General features: G+C 45.0%; 2 protein-coding genes across 2 annotated transcripts in view; one reads left to right on the top strand and one right to left on the bottom strand.

Annotated features, from left to right (window-relative positions):
• The window catches only part of kbtbd12 (kelch repeat and BTB (POZ) domain containing 12), a 109,889-nt gene that overhangs the window by 35,752 nt on the left and 54,284 nt on the right, over nucleotides 1-19,853 (top strand). The gene's annotated exons all lie outside the window — the stretch shown is intronic.
• The window catches only part of LOC132822448 (monoglyceride lipase-like), a 69,706-nt gene that overhangs the window by 47,810 nt on the left and 2,043 nt on the right, over nucleotides 1-19,853 (bottom strand). Inside the window, exon 2 of the mRNA XM_060835825.1 lies at nucleotides 6,348-6,454. Coding sequence (XP_060691808.1) covers nucleotides 6,348-6,454 — 107 coding nt within the window. The remainder of the gene's footprint in view (nucleotides 1-6,347; nucleotides 6,455-19,853) is intronic.

The following is a 19,853-nucleotide window of genomic DNA, read 5'->3' as shown; positions in this document are numbered from 1 at the left end:
CCGGGTTCAATTCCCGACTCAGGCGACTGACTGTGTGGAGTTTGCACGTTCTCCCCGTGTCTGCGTGGGTTTCCTCCGGGTGCTCCGGTTTCCTCCCACAGTCCAAAGATGTGCGGGTCAGGTGAATTGGCCAAGCTAAATTGCCCGTAGTGTTAGGTAAGGGGTAAATGTAGGGGTATGGGTGGGTTGCGCTTCGGCGGGTCGGTGTGGACTTGTTGGGCCGAAGGGCCTGTTTCCACACTGTAAGTCTAATCTAATCCTATCCATGCCCCTCATAATTTTGTAAACCTCTATAAGGTCACCCCTCAGCCTCCAACGCTCCAGGGAAAATAGCCACAGCCTGTTCAGCCTCTCCCTGTAGCTCAGATCCACCAACCCTGGCAACATCCTTGTAAATCTTTTCTGAACCCTTTCAAGTTTCACAACATCTTTCCGATAGGAAGGAGACCAGAATTGCACACAATATTCCAACAGTGGCCTAACGAATGTCCTGTACAGCCGCAACATGACCTCCCAACTCCTGTACTCAATACTCTGACAAATAAAAGAAATCATACCAAACGCCTTCTTCACTATCCTATCTCCCTGCGACTCCACTTTCAAGGAGCTATGAACCTGCACTCCAAGGTCTCTTTGTTCAGCAACACTCCCTGGGACCTTACCATTAATTGTATAAGTCCTGCTAAGATTTGCTTTCTCAAAATGCAACACCTCGCATTTATCTGAATTAAACTCCATCTGCCACTTCTCAGCCCATTGGCCCATCTGGTCCAGATCCTGTTGTAATCTGAGGTAACCCTCTTCACTGTCCACTACACTTCCAATTTTGGTGTCATCTGCAAACTTACTAACTGTACCTCTTATGCTTGCATCCAAATCATTTATGTAAATGACAGAAAGTAGAGGACCCAGCACTGATTTTAGTGGCACTCCACTGTTTACAGGCCTCCAGTCTGAAAAACAACCCTCCACCACCTTCTGTCTTCTACCTTTAAGCCAGTTCTGTATCCAAATGGCTAGTTCTCTCTTTATTCCATGAGATCTAACCTTGCTGATCCGTCTCCCATGGGGAACCTTGTCAAACGCCTTACTGAAGTCCATATAGATCACATCTACTGCTCTGCCCTCATCAATCCTCTCTGTTACTTCAAAATACTCAATCAAATTTGTGAGACATGATTTCCCACGCACAAAGCCATTGACTAACCCGAATCAGTCCTTGCCTTTCCAAATACAGGTACATCCTGTCTCTTAGGATTCCCTCCAACAACTTGCCCACCACCGAGGTCAGGCTCACCGGTCTATAGTTCCCTGGCTTGTCTTTACCACCCTTCTTAAACAGCGGCACCAGGTTTGCCAACCTCCAGTCTTCTGGCACCTCACCTGTGACTATCGATGATACAAATATCTCAGCAAGAGGCCCAGCAATCCCTTCTCTAGCTTCCCACAGAGTTCTCGGGTACACCTGATCAGGTCCTGGGGTTTTATCCACTTTTAATCGTTTCAAGACATCCAGCACTTCCTCCTCTGTAATCTGGACATTTTCAAGATGTCACCATATATTTCCCTACAGTCTATATCTTCCATATCCTTTTCCTCAGTAAATATTGATGTAAAATATTCATTTAGTATCTCCCCCATTTTCTGTGGCTCCACACAAAGGCCACCTTGCTGATCTTTGAGGGGCCCTATTCTCTCCCTAGTTACCCTTTTGTCCTTAATATATTTAAAACATAGAATATAGAAAAATACAGCGCAGTACAGGCCCTTTGGCCCTCAATGTTGCGCCGATCCAAGCCCACCTAACCTACACTAGCCCACTATCCCCCATATGTCTATCCAATTCCCATTTAAATGCCCATAAAGAGGGAGAGTCCACCACTGCTACTGGCAGGGAATTCCATGAACTCACGACTCGCTGAGTAAAGAGAAAAACCCTTGTAAAAACCCTTTGGATTCTCCTTAATTCTATTTGCCAAAGCTATCTCATGTCCCCGTTTCGCCCTCCTGATTTCCCTCTTATTCCTACTTTCTTTATACTCTTCGAACAATTCACTCGATCTATCTTGTCCGTACCTGACATATGCTTCCTTCTTTTTCTTAACCAAGCCCTCAATTTCTTTAGTCATCCAGCATTCCCTATAGCTACCAGCCTTCCCTTTCACCCTGACAGGAATATACTTTCTCTGGATTCTTGTTACCTCATTTCTGAAGGCTTCCCATTTTCCAGCCGTCCCTTTACTTGCGAACATCTGCCTCCAATCAGCTTTTGAACGTTCTTGCCTAATACATCAAAATTGGCCTTTCTCCAAATTAGAACTTCAACTTTTAGATCTGGTCTATCCTTTTCCATCACTATTTTAAAATGAATAGAATTATGGTCACTGGCCCCAAAGTGCTCCCCCACTGACACCTCAGTCACCTGCCCTGCCTTATTTCCCAAGAGTAGGTCAAGTTTTGCACCTTCTCTAGTAGGTACATCCACATACTGAATCAGAAAATTGTCTTACATAGAACATAGAACATAGAAAAATACAGCGCAGTACAGGCCCTTTGGCCCTCGATGTTGCGCCGACCAAAGTCTACCTAACCTACACTAGCCCAATAACCTCCATATGCTTATCCAATGCAAGTGTCTTGTACACACTTAAGAAATTCCTCTCCATCTAAACCTTTAACACTATGGCAGTCCCAGTCGATGTTTGGAAAGTTAAAATCCTCTACCATAACTACCCTATTATTCTTACAGATAGCTGAGGTCTACTTACAAGTTTGTTTCTCAATTTCCCTCTGACTACTAGGGGGTCTATAATACAATCCCAATAAGGTGATCATCCCTTTCTCATTTCTCAGTTCCACCCAAATAACTTCCCTGGATGTGTTTCCGGGAATATCTCCCTCAGCACTGCTATCCCTTATCAAAAATGTCACTCCCCTTCCTCTCTTGCCTCCCTTTCTATCCTTCCTGTAGCATGTGTATCCTGGAACATTAAGTTGCCAGTCCTGCCCATCCCTGAGCCATGTCTCTGTAATTGCTATGATATTCCAATCCCATGTTCCTAACTATGCCCTGAGTTCATCTGCCTTCCCTGTTAGGCCCCTTGCATTGAAATAAATGCAGTTTAAATTATTAGTCCTACCTTGTCCCTGCCTGCCCTGACTGTTTGACTCACTTCTGTTCTCAGCTATACCCATCTCAGATCGATCTCTCTCCTCACTATCTCCCTGGGTCCCACCCCTTCACCTTACTAGTTTAAATCCTCCCAAGCAGTTCGAGCAAATTTCCCTGCCAGCATATTAGTCCCCTTCCAATTTAGGTGCAATCCATCCTTCTTGAACAGGTCACTTCTACCCCAAAAGAGATTCCAATGATCCAAAAATGTGAATCCTTCTCCCATACACCAGCTCCTCAGCCATGCATTCATCTGCTCTATCCTCCTGTTCCTTGCTCATTAGCTCGTAGCACTGTGAACAATCCAGATATTACTACTCTTGAGGACCTTCTTTTTAAATTTCTGCCTAACTCTCAGTCACTTCCCTTCAGAGTCTCAACCTTTTCCCTTCCTGTGTCGTTGGTTCCAATGTGTACAATGACCTCCTGCTGCCCCTCTCCCCCGTGAGAACATTCTGCACCTTCTCTGTGACATCCTTGATCCTGGCACCAGGGAAACAACACACCATTCTGTTTTTTCTCTGCTGGCCACTGACCTCTGACTACAGAATCCCCTATCACAATTCATCTCTTGGAAGCCGATGTACCCCTCATTGGATTAGAGCCAGTCTCAATACCAGAAACTTGACTGTTCATGCTACGTTCCCCTGAGAATCCATCACCCCCTACATTTTCCAAAACAGCATATCTGTTTGAAATGGGTATATCCACAAAAGACTCCTGCCCTAGGTGCTGAACTCTCTTGCCCTTCCTGGTGTTAACCCATCTATGTGACTGTATCTGAGACTTTCCCCCCTTCCTATAACTGCCATCCATCATGTAGTGGTGCTGTTGCAAATTCCTCATTGCTTCTATCTGTCTATCCAACTGATCCACTCGATCTGATAAGATTCACATCCAACAGCATTTATGGCAGATATAATCAGCAGTAACCCTTAACCTCTCTTTAAACTCCCACATCTGACAAGAAGTACATATCACTGCAAAGGCCATTTTTGCTCCTTCACAATCTACAGACCCAGAAAATAGCACCGTCTTATTCCTCTACAAACACTGCCCCAGGTTAAATTAATAGCTATGGCTTCTATTTTAAGTTTAATTTTAATCAAGAGACTTATCTCCAAAAACATATAATCAAGAAAGAATCCACCGTACCCACTACTGCAGCCTTTCTCTTGGGCAGACTTAAAACTACAATTATCTGATTCTGTGCTGTGAACTTCGCCCAACAGTTCCTCCAAGATTAGTTGTGAATTTCACTGTTTGTTAATTTTCCCAGATGCACTCCGACGTCCAGTGATACACGAATTCAAACAGCAAAGGCGGTAACTGTGCAGGTTCTCTCTCTATCATGAGGGAGGGCCTTTACTTTAAGGTTTTTATAGCAAGGTTTAGGGGAGATGCCACAGTGGTGGGTGCGTGGAATGCACATGGAAGATAGTAAAATGAAGAGTATGTAGGTTGGTTTGATCTTAGAGTTGGATAAAGGGTTGGCACAACATTGAGGGCTGAAAGCTCTGTACTGTGCAGTACTGTTCTAAAATCTAAATCATTCTAAGCCTTCTTGCATTGCCTGGGAAGTCAGCAGGCCCTCTGTGTTCTGAAAGGCATGGGTTGGAAATAGCAATTTCTCAAAACCTCATTGAGCTGGGCAAGCTGGAGCTTACATGAGCCACCTCAAGGAACCCCCTTCCATCCAAAGTGCTGCTTCCCCCCTCAAGACATGCACCTTCTCTCTGGGAGGCTAATGCCAATTTACTCAATTGCTCACAGCCAAGGTACAGATATTCAGGCTAATCTCTCCTGTTTCTGTGCCCATGGGGGGACCATCGCTTATTGGCAGGTCCCACAGCAAGTTAGTTCACAAATGGGTCATCAGATCACCTCCCACTCCTGCGTGAATGCTTACGCCAGAGACCTTTGGCAGAGGGTCATGGTCTTTGCTTATCAAACAAAAGTAGACAACCAGGAGGCTGGAAGAACACAGCGAGCCTGGAGTCAATATTGAGTTCTCCAAATTTAAATAGCCTCCCTTCCCAGCTCCTCCCCCTCCCCTCCCACTCCTCCCAGCCACCAACCGGATTCATTCCTCCCGTTAGCCAACCAAGTCGTACCCTCTACCTGTCTCAATTTATCCCCATTTCACCACCCTGAATCCCCACCATCCGTTTATCTGCAGGTCCCCCTACACCCACCCCCCAGACCTGAAGAAGGGTTACACCCGAAACGTTGACTTCTCCCCCTCCTGATGCTGCCTGGCTTGCTGTGTTCTTCCATCCTCCTGCCTGTCTACCTTGGATTCCAGCATCTGCAGCTTTTTTTTTGTCTCCATCAAATCAAGGAGCAGGCACGAGGGACTGACTGGCCAGTTTCTGCTCTTGATTCCTATGTCCTTGTGCTGTCCTGTGGTTTTCCGGCCCAGATCCCTGGCACTGTGAGGCAGCAGTGCTAACCAGTGAACCACTACACCACCCACACCAGACTTGAAACATTAACTCCACTTTCTTCATGCAAATGCTGCCAGACCTGCCAAGTTCCACCGGCAATGACTGTTCCACGTCTCCACTTCATTTCATTTTAACCATTAACCTCACTTTTTATTCCACTTTGTTATATTCAGATATCACTGTCTGCCAGGATGGGACACACACACACACACACACACACACACACACACACACACAGACACACATGGGCACACATATAGACACACAGAGAGACAGGTGCACACACACAGACACAGTACATACACACACAGGCACACAGAGACGCACACATGGACACACACACACACACACACAGAAACACACACACACACACACACACACACACTCACCCACCCTGTGGCATTTGGCTGGAATTCAGGGTTACACAGCCAGTGACATTATCATTACACCCCTTCACCAGTCCCTCTCCCCACAAAGCCCAAAGTGTTCCTGAAGCAGGGTCCCTGGATACGAAACACTAATTCTGCTTTCTCTCTCCCACAGATGCTGCCAGACCTGCTAAGTTTCTCCAGTACTTCGTGTTCTTGTTACAAAGCCCAATATGGACAAAGACTAAGGAATTAATTGGGAGCCACCAAAAGATGGGGTGAATGCAGTACCGATGGATGGTTATCCTGGGGAAAGGGGATGGGGAGGGGGTGGGGGTGTGTGGCCATGATGGTACTCACTGTGATCATGTGCAAATACAAACAGGGCCTGCTTTGTCATCACCCCAGCAATTCCTTGATAGCGGCCGCTGTGTTCTCCTGCAGCGTGTATTATCATCGCTAAACCCCTAAAAGAGGAATGAGAAATTCAGCCGTGAAATAGCATGCAAATCAACTTCAATGTAAAGCAAGGTGCATCAAAACACAAGGGGATGGGGAGAGTGCAGCTAGAGGCTGGAGTACTGGTCCTGATCTCAGTAAACATTGCAATCTCTGTGATGCAGTTCTTCTGTCTCAACACAGTCACTAGTGCAAAACAAACAGCCAATGAAATGGAAGAATTCTCATAGACGGCAAACCAGGAGGTTAACATCTATCGAATCCCTTCACTTTTAAGATTGAGATTTCAAAGTAGAAACATATAAGAAATTTCAGTGGAAACTGAAGTAACAAAAACAAACTTTAATTTTTACTCATAGTTTTAAAAAATGTGGCATTTCTTGTCACAATGAAGACATTTGACATTAACATTAGAAGGATATGGGCTAAGTGCAAGGAAATGGGGTTAGCATGGATGGACAGTTTGTTCAGGTATGGACCACTTTGGTCAGGTATGGACCAGTTTGTTCAGGTATGGACCAGTTTGGTCAGGTATGGACCAGTTTGGCCCAAAGGGCCTGTCTCCATGCTGTAGGACTCTATGTCTCTAAGTGAAGGTAAAATTCCTCTTTCAGAGCCGGTGAGAATGGTTCAGTCAATAATCAGATTAGGAAAACATTTAAGACCATAAGACTATTATTTAACAATAAGAAATAGGAACAGAGAAGGCCATTCAGCCCCTTATGTCTGCTCTACCATTCACTAGGATCATGGCCAATCCAACATTCCTGCCCTTTCCCCTCGATTCTCTGATCAATCAAGAATCTATCGATCTCAGCCTTAAATATACACAAAGATTCTGTCCCCACAGCTCTCTGAGTTCCAAAGGCTCACAATCCTCTGACAGAAGAAATTCCTCCCCATCTCAGTCTGAAATTGGTGCCCCTTTATTCTGAGACTGTACCCTCTGGTCCTAGACTTTCCCACGTGGGGATACATCCTCTCAGCACTGCCCCTTAAGAATCCTATTGGAAGCTAAGTTTGTTCACACTGCCTAACATACCTGTTTCATGTTTATAGAATTGAGTAAATTACACCCCTTAATATGTGGAATCTAATACAATACACCTGGCCTTCCCTTCCTGCCTCTGGATCCCCCCCTTTCTGTCTTCACCATCGTCCCGTCCCTCCACCCAAGGCTTTAGCTGGATGTAGCAGTGAGTATCTGAGTGACACAGATCCCCAGTCAGTGCTGAGTCTGGGTCACTGCCTTGCTCTCATGGTCACTGAGGAAGAAAGAGGGAAGATTTATCCCTCTAACCACACCCCCGCCCCCACCCCACTAACCTTTGAGCCAGTTCTGTATCCAAGTGGCTAGTTCTCCCTGTATTCCATGAGATCTAACCTTGCTAATCAGTCTCCCATGGGGAACCTTGTCGAACATCTTACTGAAGTCCATATAGATCACATCTACTGCTCTGCCCTCATCAATCTTCTTTGTTACTTCTTCAAAAAAACTCAATCAAGTTTGTGAGGCATGATTTCCCACACACAAAGTCATGGTGACTATCCCGAATTGGTCCTTGCCTTTCCAAATACATGTACATCCTGTCCCTCAGGATTCCCTCCAACAACTTGCCACCACTGAGGTCAGGCTCACCGGTCTATAGTTCCCTGACTTGTCTTTACCACCCTTCTTAAACAGTGGCACCATGTTTGCCAACCTCCAGTCTTCTGGCACCTCACCTGTGATTATCAATGATACAAATATTTCAGCAAGAGGCCCAGCAATCACTTCTCTAGCTTCCCACAGAGTTCTCGGGTACACCTGATCAAGTCCTGGAGATTTATCCACCTTTAACCATTTCAAGACATCCAACACCTCCTTCTCTGTAATCTGGACATTTTGCAAGATGTCACCATCTATTTCCCTACAGTCTATATCTTCAATATCCTTTTCCACAGTAAATACTAATGCAAAATATTCGTTTAGTATCGCCCCCATCTCCTGCGACTTCACACAAAGGCCACCTTGCTGATCTTTGACGGGCCCTATTCTCTCCCTAGTTACCCTTTTGTCCTTAATGTATTTGTAAAATCCTTTGGATTCTCCTTAATTCTACTTGCCAAAGCTATCTCATGTCCCCATTTTGCCCTCCTGATTTCCCTCTTAAATATACTCCTACTTCCTTTATGCTCTTCTAAGGATTCACTCGATCTATCTTGACTATACCTGACATATGCTTTCTTCTTTTTCTTAACCAAACCCTCAATTTCTTTAGTCATCCAGAATTCCCTATACCTACCAGCCTTCCCTTTCACCCTGACAGGAGTATACTTTCTCTGGATTCTCGTTATCTCATTTTTAAAGGCTTCCCATGTCCCACTTGCGAACATCTGCCTCCAATCAGCTTTCGAAAATTCTTACCTCATACTGTCAAAATTGGCCTTTCTCCAATTTAGAACTTCAACTTTTAGATCTGGTCTATCCTTTTCCATCACCAATTTAAAACGAATAGAATTATGGTCGCTGGCCCCAAAGTGATCCCCCACTGACACCTCAGTCACCTGCCCTGCCTTATTTCCCAAGAGTAGGTCAAGTTTTGCACCTTCTCTAGTAGGTACATCCACATACTGAATCAGAAAATTGTCTTGTATGCACTTAAGAAATTCCTCTCCATCTAAGCCTTTAACACTATGGCAGTCCCAGTCGATGTTTCGAAAGTTAAAATCCTCTACCATAACTACCCTATTATTCTTTACAGATACCTGAGATCTCCTTACAAGTTTGTCTCTCAATTTCCCTCTGACTATTGGGGGGGTCTATAATACAATCCCAATAAGGTGATCACCCTTTCTTATTTCTCATTCCACCCAAATAACTTCCCTGGATGTATTTCCGGGAATATCCTCCCTCAGCACAGCTGTAATTCTATGCCTTATCAAAAATGCCACTCCCCCTCCACTCTTGCCTCCCTTTCTATCCTTCCTGTAGCATTTGTATCCTGGAACATTAAGCTGCCAGTCCTGCCCATCTCTGAGCCATGTTTCAGTAATTGCTATGATATCCCAGTCCCATGTTCCTAACCATGCCCTGAGTTCGTCTGCCTTCCCTGTTAGGCCCCTTGCATTGAAATAAGTGCAGTTTAATTTATTAGCCCTACCTTGTCCCTGCCTGCCCTGACTGTTTGACTCACTTCTGTTCTCAGTTGTACCCATCTCAGATCGATCTCTTTCCTCACTATCTCCCTGGGTCCCACCCCTTCACCTTACTACTTTAAATCCTCCCAGCAGTTCTAGCAAATTTCCCTGCCAGTATATTAGTCCCCTTCCAATTTAGGTGCAATCCATCCTTCTTGAACAGGTCACTTCTACCCCAAAAGAGATTCCAATGATCCAAAAATGTGAATCCTTCTCCCATACACCAGCTCTTTAGCCATGCATTCATCTGCTCTATCCTCCTATTCCTGCCCTCACTAGCTCATAGCACTGGGAACAATCCAAATAGTACTACCCTTGAGGACCTCCTTTTTAAATTTCTGCCTCTCTATAACCTCCCTTCAGAATCTCAACATTTTCTCTTCCAATGTCGTTGGTTCCAATGTGGACAATGACCTCCTGCTGGCCCCTCTCCCCCGTGAGAACATTCTGCACCCTCTCTGTGACATCCTTGATCCTGGCACCAGGGAAACAACACACCATTCTGTTTTTTCTCTGCTGGCCACTGACCTCTGACTACAGAATCCCCTATCACAATTGATCTCTTGGAAGCCGATGTACCCCTCATTGCATTAGAGCCAGTCTCAATACCAGAAACTTGGCTGTTTGTGCTACGTTCCCCTGAGAATCCATCACCTCTTTAATTTTCCAAAACAGCATACCTGTTTGAAATGGGAATATCTACAAAAGACTCCTGTCCTAGGTGCTGAACTCTCTTACCCTTCCTGGAGTTAACCCATCTATGTGACTGTATCTGAGACTTTCCCCCCTTCCTATAACTGCCATCCATCACATAGTGGTGCTGTTGCAAATTCCTCATTGCTTCTATCTGTCTATCCAACTGATCCACTCGATCTGATAAGATTCACATCCAACAACATTTATGGCAGATATAATCCGCAGTAACCCTTAAACTCTCTTTAAACTCCCACATCTGACAAGAAGTACATGTCACTGCAAAGGCCATTTTTGCTCCTTCACAATCTACAGACCCAGAAAATAACACCGACTTATTCCTCTACAAAATACTGCACCAGGTTAAATTAATAGTTATGGCTTATATTTTAAGTTTAATCAAGAGACTTATCTCCAAAAATATATAATCAAGAAAGAACCCACTGTACTTACTACTGCAGCCTTTCTCTTGGACAGATTTAAAACAAGAATTAACTTAACTGATTCTGTGCTGTGAACTTCGCCCAAACCGGTTCCTCCAACATTAGTTGTGAAATTCACTGTTTGTTAATTTTCCTAGATGCACTCCGATGTCCAGCAACACATAATTCAAAAACAGCAAAGGCGGTAACTGTGCAGGTTCTCTCTCTCTCTCTCTCTCCCTCCTGCACTGTCCTCACCATGTGCTTCCTTTGTCTGCTCTTCTCCCTTTTAAACTGCTGTTGTTTTGACTTTTTTTTCCCAAAGTTTCAAAACAATGCAACAGCATTTAAAACAGTAATTGCTGCTCCTGGAATTTGAGGAAATTACCTTCAACATCTAAAATACCTCAAAGAAATGAGCAGCTCTTACAGCCAGAAATTTTTCCCGTCCTCCATCTTGAATTAAACAGAATCTGGGTTTAGGGTGAGAGGTGAAAGATATAAAAGAGACCTAAGGGGCAACTTTTTCACACAGAGGGAGGTGCGTGTGTGGAATAGGCTGTCAGAGGAAGTGGTGGAGGCTGGTACAATTGCAAATTTTAAAAGGCATCTGGATGAGTATTTGAAAAGGAAGCGTTTGGAGGGATATGGGCGGGGTGCTAGCAGGTGGGACTAGATTGGTGTGGGATATCTGGTCAGCATGGACGGTTTGGACCAAAGGGCCTGTTTCCATGCTGTACATCTCTATGACTATGATTCTAAGAGAAACAAAAAGCCGATGACTTATCTGTGTGTGTGTGTGTGTGTGTGTGTGTATGAGAGAGTGAGCGAGGAAGGGATGGAGAGAGAGAAACAGAAGGGGGATGGTGAGAAACGAAGACTACTCTGAAAATTTTTGTATTGGCTGTAATGTTTTGGGGGCATCCAGGTTTCAAAGAAGTGAGTATAAAATTGCAAGTTCTTTCTTGAATTCCTTTCTCCAGGCAGAAATGATGATCAAATCCAAAATCATCTTCTTGTAGATGGTTCAGGGATGGTCTTAGCAATGTTTGAAACAGGAATAACCCTCGTGTCTGCTTTGCCATTCTATAAGATCATGTCTGTGTCACTCCTCAAAACCTCTCAACACCAAGTTGGTATTTTTCAAAATTCAATCGCGGGATTTGGGCCTTGCTGGCTAGGCCCAGCATTTATTGCCCGTCCCTAACCGTCCAAAAGACAGTGAGGAGTTAACCATATTGCTGTGGGTCTGGAGTCACATGTAGGCCCAGACCAGGTAAGGATGGCAGCTTCCTACCCTGAAGGACATTAGTGAACCAGGTGGGTTTTCCCAACAATTGGCAATGGTTGTCATTAGACTCCTAATTCCAGATTCTTTACTGAATTAAAATTCCACTGTCAACCATAGCGGGATTCTAACCAGGGCCCCAGAACATGAGCTGGGTTTCTGGATTAATAGTCCGGATTAATAATTACCTTCCTTGTGTGAGACCACATCAGGAGTACTCTGCACAGTATTGATCCCCTCAATTAAGGAAGGATGGGAATACACTGAAATTAGTTCAAAGAGGGATTACCTGATTAATACCTGGGATGGGACTGTTGTAATATGTTGGATTTTTAGAATCACAGATTCCCTACAGTGTGGAAACAGGCCCTTCAGCCCAACAAGTCCACACTGATCTTCCAAAGAGTAAACCACCCAAACCCATTCCCCTATAGCCCTACATTTACCCCTGACAAATGCACCTAACCGACACATCTCTGAACACTATGGGCAATTTAGCATGGCTAATCCACCCTAGCCTGCACATCTTTGGATTGTGGGAGGAAACCGGAGCACCAGGAGGATACCCACACAGCCAATGTGTAAACTCCACACAGTTAGTTGCTCGAGGCTGGAATCAAACCTGGGTCCCTGGCGCTGTGAGGCAGCAGTGCTAACCACTGAGCCACCGTGCCTCCCCACTGGAGTTCGGAAGAGATGGAGGTGACTTGATAGAAACATAGCAGATCCTGAGGGTGCCTTGACAGGGGGATTGTGGAGATGATGCTTCATCTTCTGGGAGCTCGAGAACTAGGGATCATTGTTTCAAACCAAAAGTTGCCCATTTAAGACAGGTCAGAAGTCAGTTATTTGAAACCACATGCTTTCGGAGCACTGCGCCTTCACCTGACAAAGAGGCAGTGTTCCGAAAGCTTGTCATTTCAAGCAAATCTGTTGGGCTATAACCTGGTGTCGTGTGACTCCTGACCTTGTCCACCCCAGGCCAACACCGGCACCTCCACATCATTTAAAATCGAGATGAGGAGGAATTAATTTCCTGCAGAGGGTCATGACTCTCTTCAAAAGACAACAGAAACAGAGTTTTTCAATATTTTTAAGGCACAGGCAGAGAGATTAGAACATAGAACATTACAGCGCAGTACAGGCCCTTCGGCCCTCAATGTTGTGCCACCCTGTCATACTAATCTGAAGCCCATCCCACCTACACTATTCCATGTACGTCCATATGCTTGTCCAATGACGACTTAAATGTACTTAAAGTTGACGAATCTACTACCGTTGCAGGCAAAGCATTCCATACCATTCCATAGGATTTATGAGTATCTGGAAAGACATTGCTTGATTAGGGACAGCCAGCACGGATTTGTGAGGGGTAGGTCTTGCCTTACAAGTCTTATTGAATTCTTTGAGGTGACCAAGCATGTGGATGAGGGTAGAGCAGTGGATATAGTGTACATGGATTTTAGTAAGGCATTTGATAAGGTTCCCCATGGTAGGCTTATGCGGAAAGTCAGGAGGCATGGGATAGTGGGAAATTTGGCCAGTTGGATAGAGAACTAGCTAACTGGTCAAAGTCAGAGAGTGATGGTAGGTGGTAAATATTCAGCCTGGAGCCCAGTTACAAGTGGAGTTCCGCAGGGATCAGTTCTGGGTCCTCTGCTGTTTGTAATTTTTATTAATGACTTGGAAGAGGGAGTCGAAGGGTGGGTCAGTAAATTTGCAGACGATACGAAGATTGGTGGAGTTGTGGATAGTGAGGAGGGCTGTTGTTGGCTGCAAAGGGACTTAGATATGATGCAGAGCTGGGCTGAGGAGTGGCAGATGAAATTCAACCCTGCCAAGTGTGAGGTTGTCCATTTTGGAAGGACAAACAAGAATGCGGAATACAGGGTTGATGGTAGGGTTCTTAGTAAGGTGGAGGAGCAGAGGGATCTTGGGGTCTATGTTCATAACTCTTTGAAAGTTGCCACTCAGGTGGATAGAGCTTATAAGAAGGCCTATGGTGTATTAGCGTTCATTAGCAGAGGGATTGAATTCAAGAATTGTGAGGTGATGTTGCAGCTGTACAGGACCTTGGTAAGGCCACATTTGGAGTACTGTGTGCAGTTCTGGTCATCTCACTTTAGGAAAGATGTGGAAGCTTTGGAGAGGGTGCAGAGAAGATTTACCAGGATGTTGCCTGGAATGGAGAACAGGTCGTACGAGGATAGGTTGAAAGTGCTAGGCCTTTTCTCATTGGAATGGCGAAGGATGAGGGGTGACTTGATAGAGGTTTATAAGATGATCGGGGAATAGATAGAGTAGACACCCCGAGACTTTTTCCCCAGGTACAACAGAGTGTTACAAGGGGACATAAATTTAAGATGAAGGGTGGAAGGTATAGGGGGGTGTCAGGGGTAGGTTCTTTATCCAGAGAGTGTTGGGGGCATGGAATGCGCTGCCTGTGGGAGTGGCAGAGTCAGAATCATTGGTGACCTTTAAGCGGAAATTGGATAGGTACATGGATAGGTTGCTTAAGCTAGGACAAATGTTCGGCACAACATCGTGGGCCGAAGGGTCTGTTCTGTGCTGTATTGTTCTATGTTCTATGTACCCTTACTACTCTCTGAGTAAAGAAATTACCTCTGACATCTGTCCTATATCTATCACCCCTCAATTTAAAGCTAAGCCCCCTCATGCTCGCCATCACCATACTTGGAAAAGGTATGTCCACCCTATCTAACCCTCTGATTATCTTATATGTCTCTATTAAGTAACCTCTCAACCTTCTTCTCTCTAACAAAAACAGCCTCAAGTCCCTCAGCCTTTCCTCATAAGACCTTTCCTCCATACCAGGCAACATCCTCGTAAATCTCCTCTGCACTCTTTCCAAAGCTCCCACATCCTTCTTATAATGTGGTGACCAGAACTGTGCACAATACTCCAAGTGCGGCCGCACCAGAGTTTTGTACAGCTGTAGCATGACCTCATGGTTCTGGAACTCGACCCCTCTATTAATAAAAGCTAAAACACTGTATGCCTTCTTAACGACCCTGTCAGCCTGGGTGGCAACTTTCAAGGGTCTGTGTACCTGGACACTGAGATCTCTGCTCATCTACAATACCAAGGATCTTACCATTAGCCCAGTACTTTGCATTCCGGTTACTCCGACCAAAGTGAATCACCTCACACTTGCCAGCATTAAACTCCATTTGCCACCTCTCAGCCCACCTCTGCAGCTTATCTATGTCTCTCTGTAACCTACAACATCCTTCATCACTATCCACAACTCCACCGACCTTAGTGTCGTCTCAAAATTTACTAACACACACTTCTACGCTCTCATCCAGGTCATTTATAAATATGATGAACAGCAGTGGGCCCAACACCGACCCTTGTGGTACATCACTAGTAACTGGACACCAGGATGAACATTTCTCATCAACTGCCCTCTGACTTCTTTCAGCAAGCCAACAACTGATCCAAACTGCTATATCTCCCACAATCCCATTCTTCCACACAAACAAATGGGGCGAAAGGTTATTGGGGGTGGGCCACGCAAGGATCTGGAATAATCAGATAAGCTGTGATCCCACTGAATGGTGCAGTAGGATGGAGACCTATTCTGGTTCTTAGTTCCTACATTTATATAGTATCTCACAGAAAGAGAGGCCTTTGGGCCATTGTGCTGATTCTTTGAGAAATTAACACAATTAGTTCCGCACCCCTTGTCTTTTTACCTTGTCTTGTGTATACTTTCCAGTAATAAACAATCACATGAATCAACCAGCTCCTCAGTTCAGGCAATCCTCTCTTTCCAGACCACAACAACTTACCTCATGAACTGCTGCTTATTTCACCACTTGTCATACGTTTGTTTCCAATAATTACTGACCTGAGTGCCAGTGGGAACAGATTTCCCCCTGTCTGCTCCACCTAACCCCTGTATAATTGTGAACTTGTTCTGCACATTACATTTCTGTCTATTCGTCACAAGTAAGCTGCTCATTGGTTATCAAGAGCTTTGGGATGCCACGCAAGGTGCAGTATAAATGCAAGTTTGCTCTTTTAACATTTCAGAATCAGAAGTTTGTAATGGTGGAGAATCGAAGAACAGTGAGAATCATTTTACAACCAAATAGCCCACACCCACGATGTTCTGATAATGTCATGAGGTTGCATGATCTGATTGCGCAGCCGGTTTCTTACAGATTATCCCACGTACAGCGCTTGGGCTACAACGAGATTTATGTTGAATTCCTGTCACTCTTAATCAGATAAACAGGATTTGCCGGACAGGCATTCTCAGCTGACAGAGAGGAGAAGAATAAAATTATTGTATCCCATAAATTTGCAACAATAAAAACATGCAAATAATCAATCCAGTAAATTCCTGAATAAATAATATGGCTCAGTGGTTAACACTGCTGCCTTACAGAGCTAGGGCCCCCCTGGGTTTGATTCCACCCTCAGGCGACTGTCTGGGTGGAGTTTGCATATTCTCCCTGTGACTGCATGGGTTTCATCCAGGTGCTCTGGTTTCCACCCATAGTCCAAAGATGTGCAGGTTAGGGTGGATTGGCCATGGGAAATTGTCTGGGGATGTGCAGGCTTGGTGGGTTAGCCATGGGAAATTCAGGGCTACAGGATTAGGATGTTGCGGCGGGTGGGGGTGGATGTGGGTCTGGATGGGATGCTGTTTGGAGAGTCAGTGTGGACTTGATGGGCTGAATGGCCTGCTTCCATACTTCTATATTTTAGTCATACATGGCTGGGTAATAATACATAGTTAATTAAAAGCAGACACTCAGACAAATACAAAGACAGACTCATGCATACGGAAAAACACACACACACACACACACACACACACACACACTACACACAGTGCAAAAGTGACAACCTGGACAGTAAATATTAGGAAGATATTCTGCAACGTTCTAGTGTTATGGCAACATCACTGAACTAGAAATCCAAAGTCTAATGCTCTGGGGGGCATGTGCTCAAACCCTGCTGTGGCAGCTGGTAGGATTTATGTTCTATTAAAAAAATCTGGACTTGAAATTTAGTTTCAGTAATGGCCATTATGAAAATATCATTGATTGTTGGAAAAGCCCATCTGGGTCACTGATGTCCTTTAGGGAAGGAAACTGCATTCCTTACCTGGTTTGGCCTACATGTGACTCCAGACCCACAGCGATGTAGGCGACCCTCAGCTTCCCTCTGGGCATGAATACTGGCCAATGATGTCCATGTCCCATGAATGAATGGAAATGGACTGGTAAGCCATTCTGGTCAAAGACAATTCAAAATGGCAGTAAATGCAAAGATGCCCGTGTCTGATGAGATGGCTTTGAAGAAAAATATTTTGGCCATTTATTTGGGAGCTGGATGGTTGCCTCCTGGATGGCAGCAGAAAGAGGGGTCAGTGGCTCGGGTATAGGTATGACAGAGTGGAACGACAGTGGCTGTGTGAGGATGGTACAAGGCACTGTTTCACAGATCTCTCCACAGGAGCAGCTACAAGCAACAGCAGGACTTACACACATACAATGGGCACTGGGCATATCATTTGAGAATAAGATTGCCCAGTCTGACACCCACACGCTCTCTCTCTCACACACATCCATCATCTCTTTCCTCCCCATTTAAATTGGGGGTAAGGGGATATAAAATGCACAGAATTGTTCAGGCATAGAAGGAGGCCATTCAGCCCATGGTGTCTGCAGCAGCTTATTGAACAAGCATCATTACTCAGTGTCAATCTTCTCTTTCTTTCCATACCGTTTAGTATTACTGTCATCCAAATAACCTTCCAAAGGGTTGAATGCCTCAATTGAACTTGCCTCCATATTTCCAAGCAGTGCTCTTCCAGACCCTAACTACACCCGTGTGCAGAAATATTTCCTCACTACACTTCAGAATCCCTACAATCTGGAGGTGAGCATTCCACCCATCAAGTCCACACTGACTCTCCAAAGAACATCCCATCCCATCCCATCCCTGGGCCCAAAGGCAATTTAGCTTGGCCAATCCACCTAACCTGCACATCTTTGAACTGTGGGAGGAAACCCACACAGACACAGGGAGAATGTGCAAACTCCACACATGCAGTTGCTCAAGGGTGGAATCAAATTCATGATCCTAGTGTTGCGAGACAGCAGTGCTAACAACCAAGCCACAATGCCACCCACTTTCACCCATCACTTTAAATCTATGTCCTTTTCTTTGATCCCTTTATAAGCAGAAATTGACTCCGGATCAATTGCATCTGAACCACAAGAAAATCACAACCGAGTATTAGGAAATATAAGCAAAATACTGCAGATGCTGGAAATCTGAAGCAAACACAGAAGAAGGGTCATACCAGACTCGAAGCATTAACTCTGTGTCTCTCTCCACAGGTACTGCCAAACTTGCTGAGTTTCCCAGCATTCTCAGTGTTTGTTTCAGATTTCCATCATCCACAATATTTTGCTTTTACCTGTCAGAGGTAGAGCTTCATTCAATTCAACTCCATGAGTTTTCTCGTCACACCCCGAGACCTGACAGCTGGGTGTGCAGGAGAAAGTGAGGACTGCACAGGCTGGAGAGTCAGAGTCAAAACTTGTGCTGCTGGAATAGCACAGCAGGTCAGGCAGCATCTGACTCTCCTGTTCCTTGGATGCTGCCTGACCGGCTGTGCTTTTCCAGCAGCACAAGTTTTGACAGCTGAGTGTGTCGTCAAAGCCATTCACATCCCTTGTTGCTATTGAAAACCTGCTGTGATCTGGATCCCACCACTGCCTTCTTATCTCCAGGGAAGGGAGTGACGTGTTCACAATGTCACTGGGCTAATAATCCAGAACCCTGGGCGAATGCTTTTCAGACCAAAACAGAAAGTGTTGAAGAATCTCAGCAGGTCAGGCAGCATCTCTGAAGGGAGAGAAACAGAGGTAATTTATAGTGTCCTAGAAACATTTCTTCAGAAGAAAACTCAAGAACTTAATTCTGTTTGTCCCTCTACAGATACTACCAGACATGAGAACTAGGAGGAGTAGGCTATTCAAACCCTTCAGGAGACAGTGAGGACTGCAGATGCTGGAGATCAGAATTGACAGTGTGGTGCAGGAATGATTCCTGATGAAGGGCTTGGGCCTGAAATGTTAATTTTCCTGCTTCTTGGATGCTGCCTGACCTGCTGCGCATTTCCAGCAACACACTCTCATTCAGACCCTTCAGCCTAATCTTCCATTTAATATGATCATGGTTAGATTTACAAGGATGTTGCTGGACTGGAGGATTTGAGTTATAGGGAGAGGCTGAATAGGCTGGGACTTTTTTCTTTGGAGCGTTGGAAGCTGAGGAGTGACTTGATAAAGGTTTATAAAATCATGAGGGGCATACATATAGGGTGAATTGCAAAGGACTTTTCTCCAATGCTGGAGGGTATGAGGTGAGAGGGGAAAGATTTAAAAGGGACCTAAGGGGGTGCAGAGGACAGTACGTTAATGGAATGAGCTACCAGAGGAAGTGGTGGAGCTGGTACAATTACAACATTTAAAAGACATCTGGATGGGTTTTTGAATAGGAAGGGTTTAGGGGGATATGAGCCAAATGCTGGATAATGGGACTAGATGAGTTTGGATATCTGGTCAGTATGGACAAATTGCTGTGTACAGCTCTGTGACTCTACAATTGATCTCATTTCAGCCTTGACTCCACTTCCCTGCCCACTCCCCATAACCCTCAACCGGCTTCCTAATTAAAAATCTGTTTATCTCCTCTTTAAATTTATTCAATGTCCCAACATCCACTGCACCCTTTGGGGAGTGAATTCCAGGTTCATGACCCTTTGAGAGAAGT

The sequence above is a fragment of the Hemiscyllium ocellatum genome, chromosome 14, assembly GCF_020745735.1.
Source record: "Hemiscyllium ocellatum isolate sHemOce1 chromosome 14, sHemOce1.pat.X.cur, whole genome shotgun sequence".
NCBI lineage: Eukaryota > Metazoa > Chordata > Chondrichthyes > Orectolobiformes > Hemiscylliidae > Hemiscyllium > Hemiscyllium ocellatum.
This window is presented reverse-complemented; position numbering and strand designations above follow the sequence as displayed.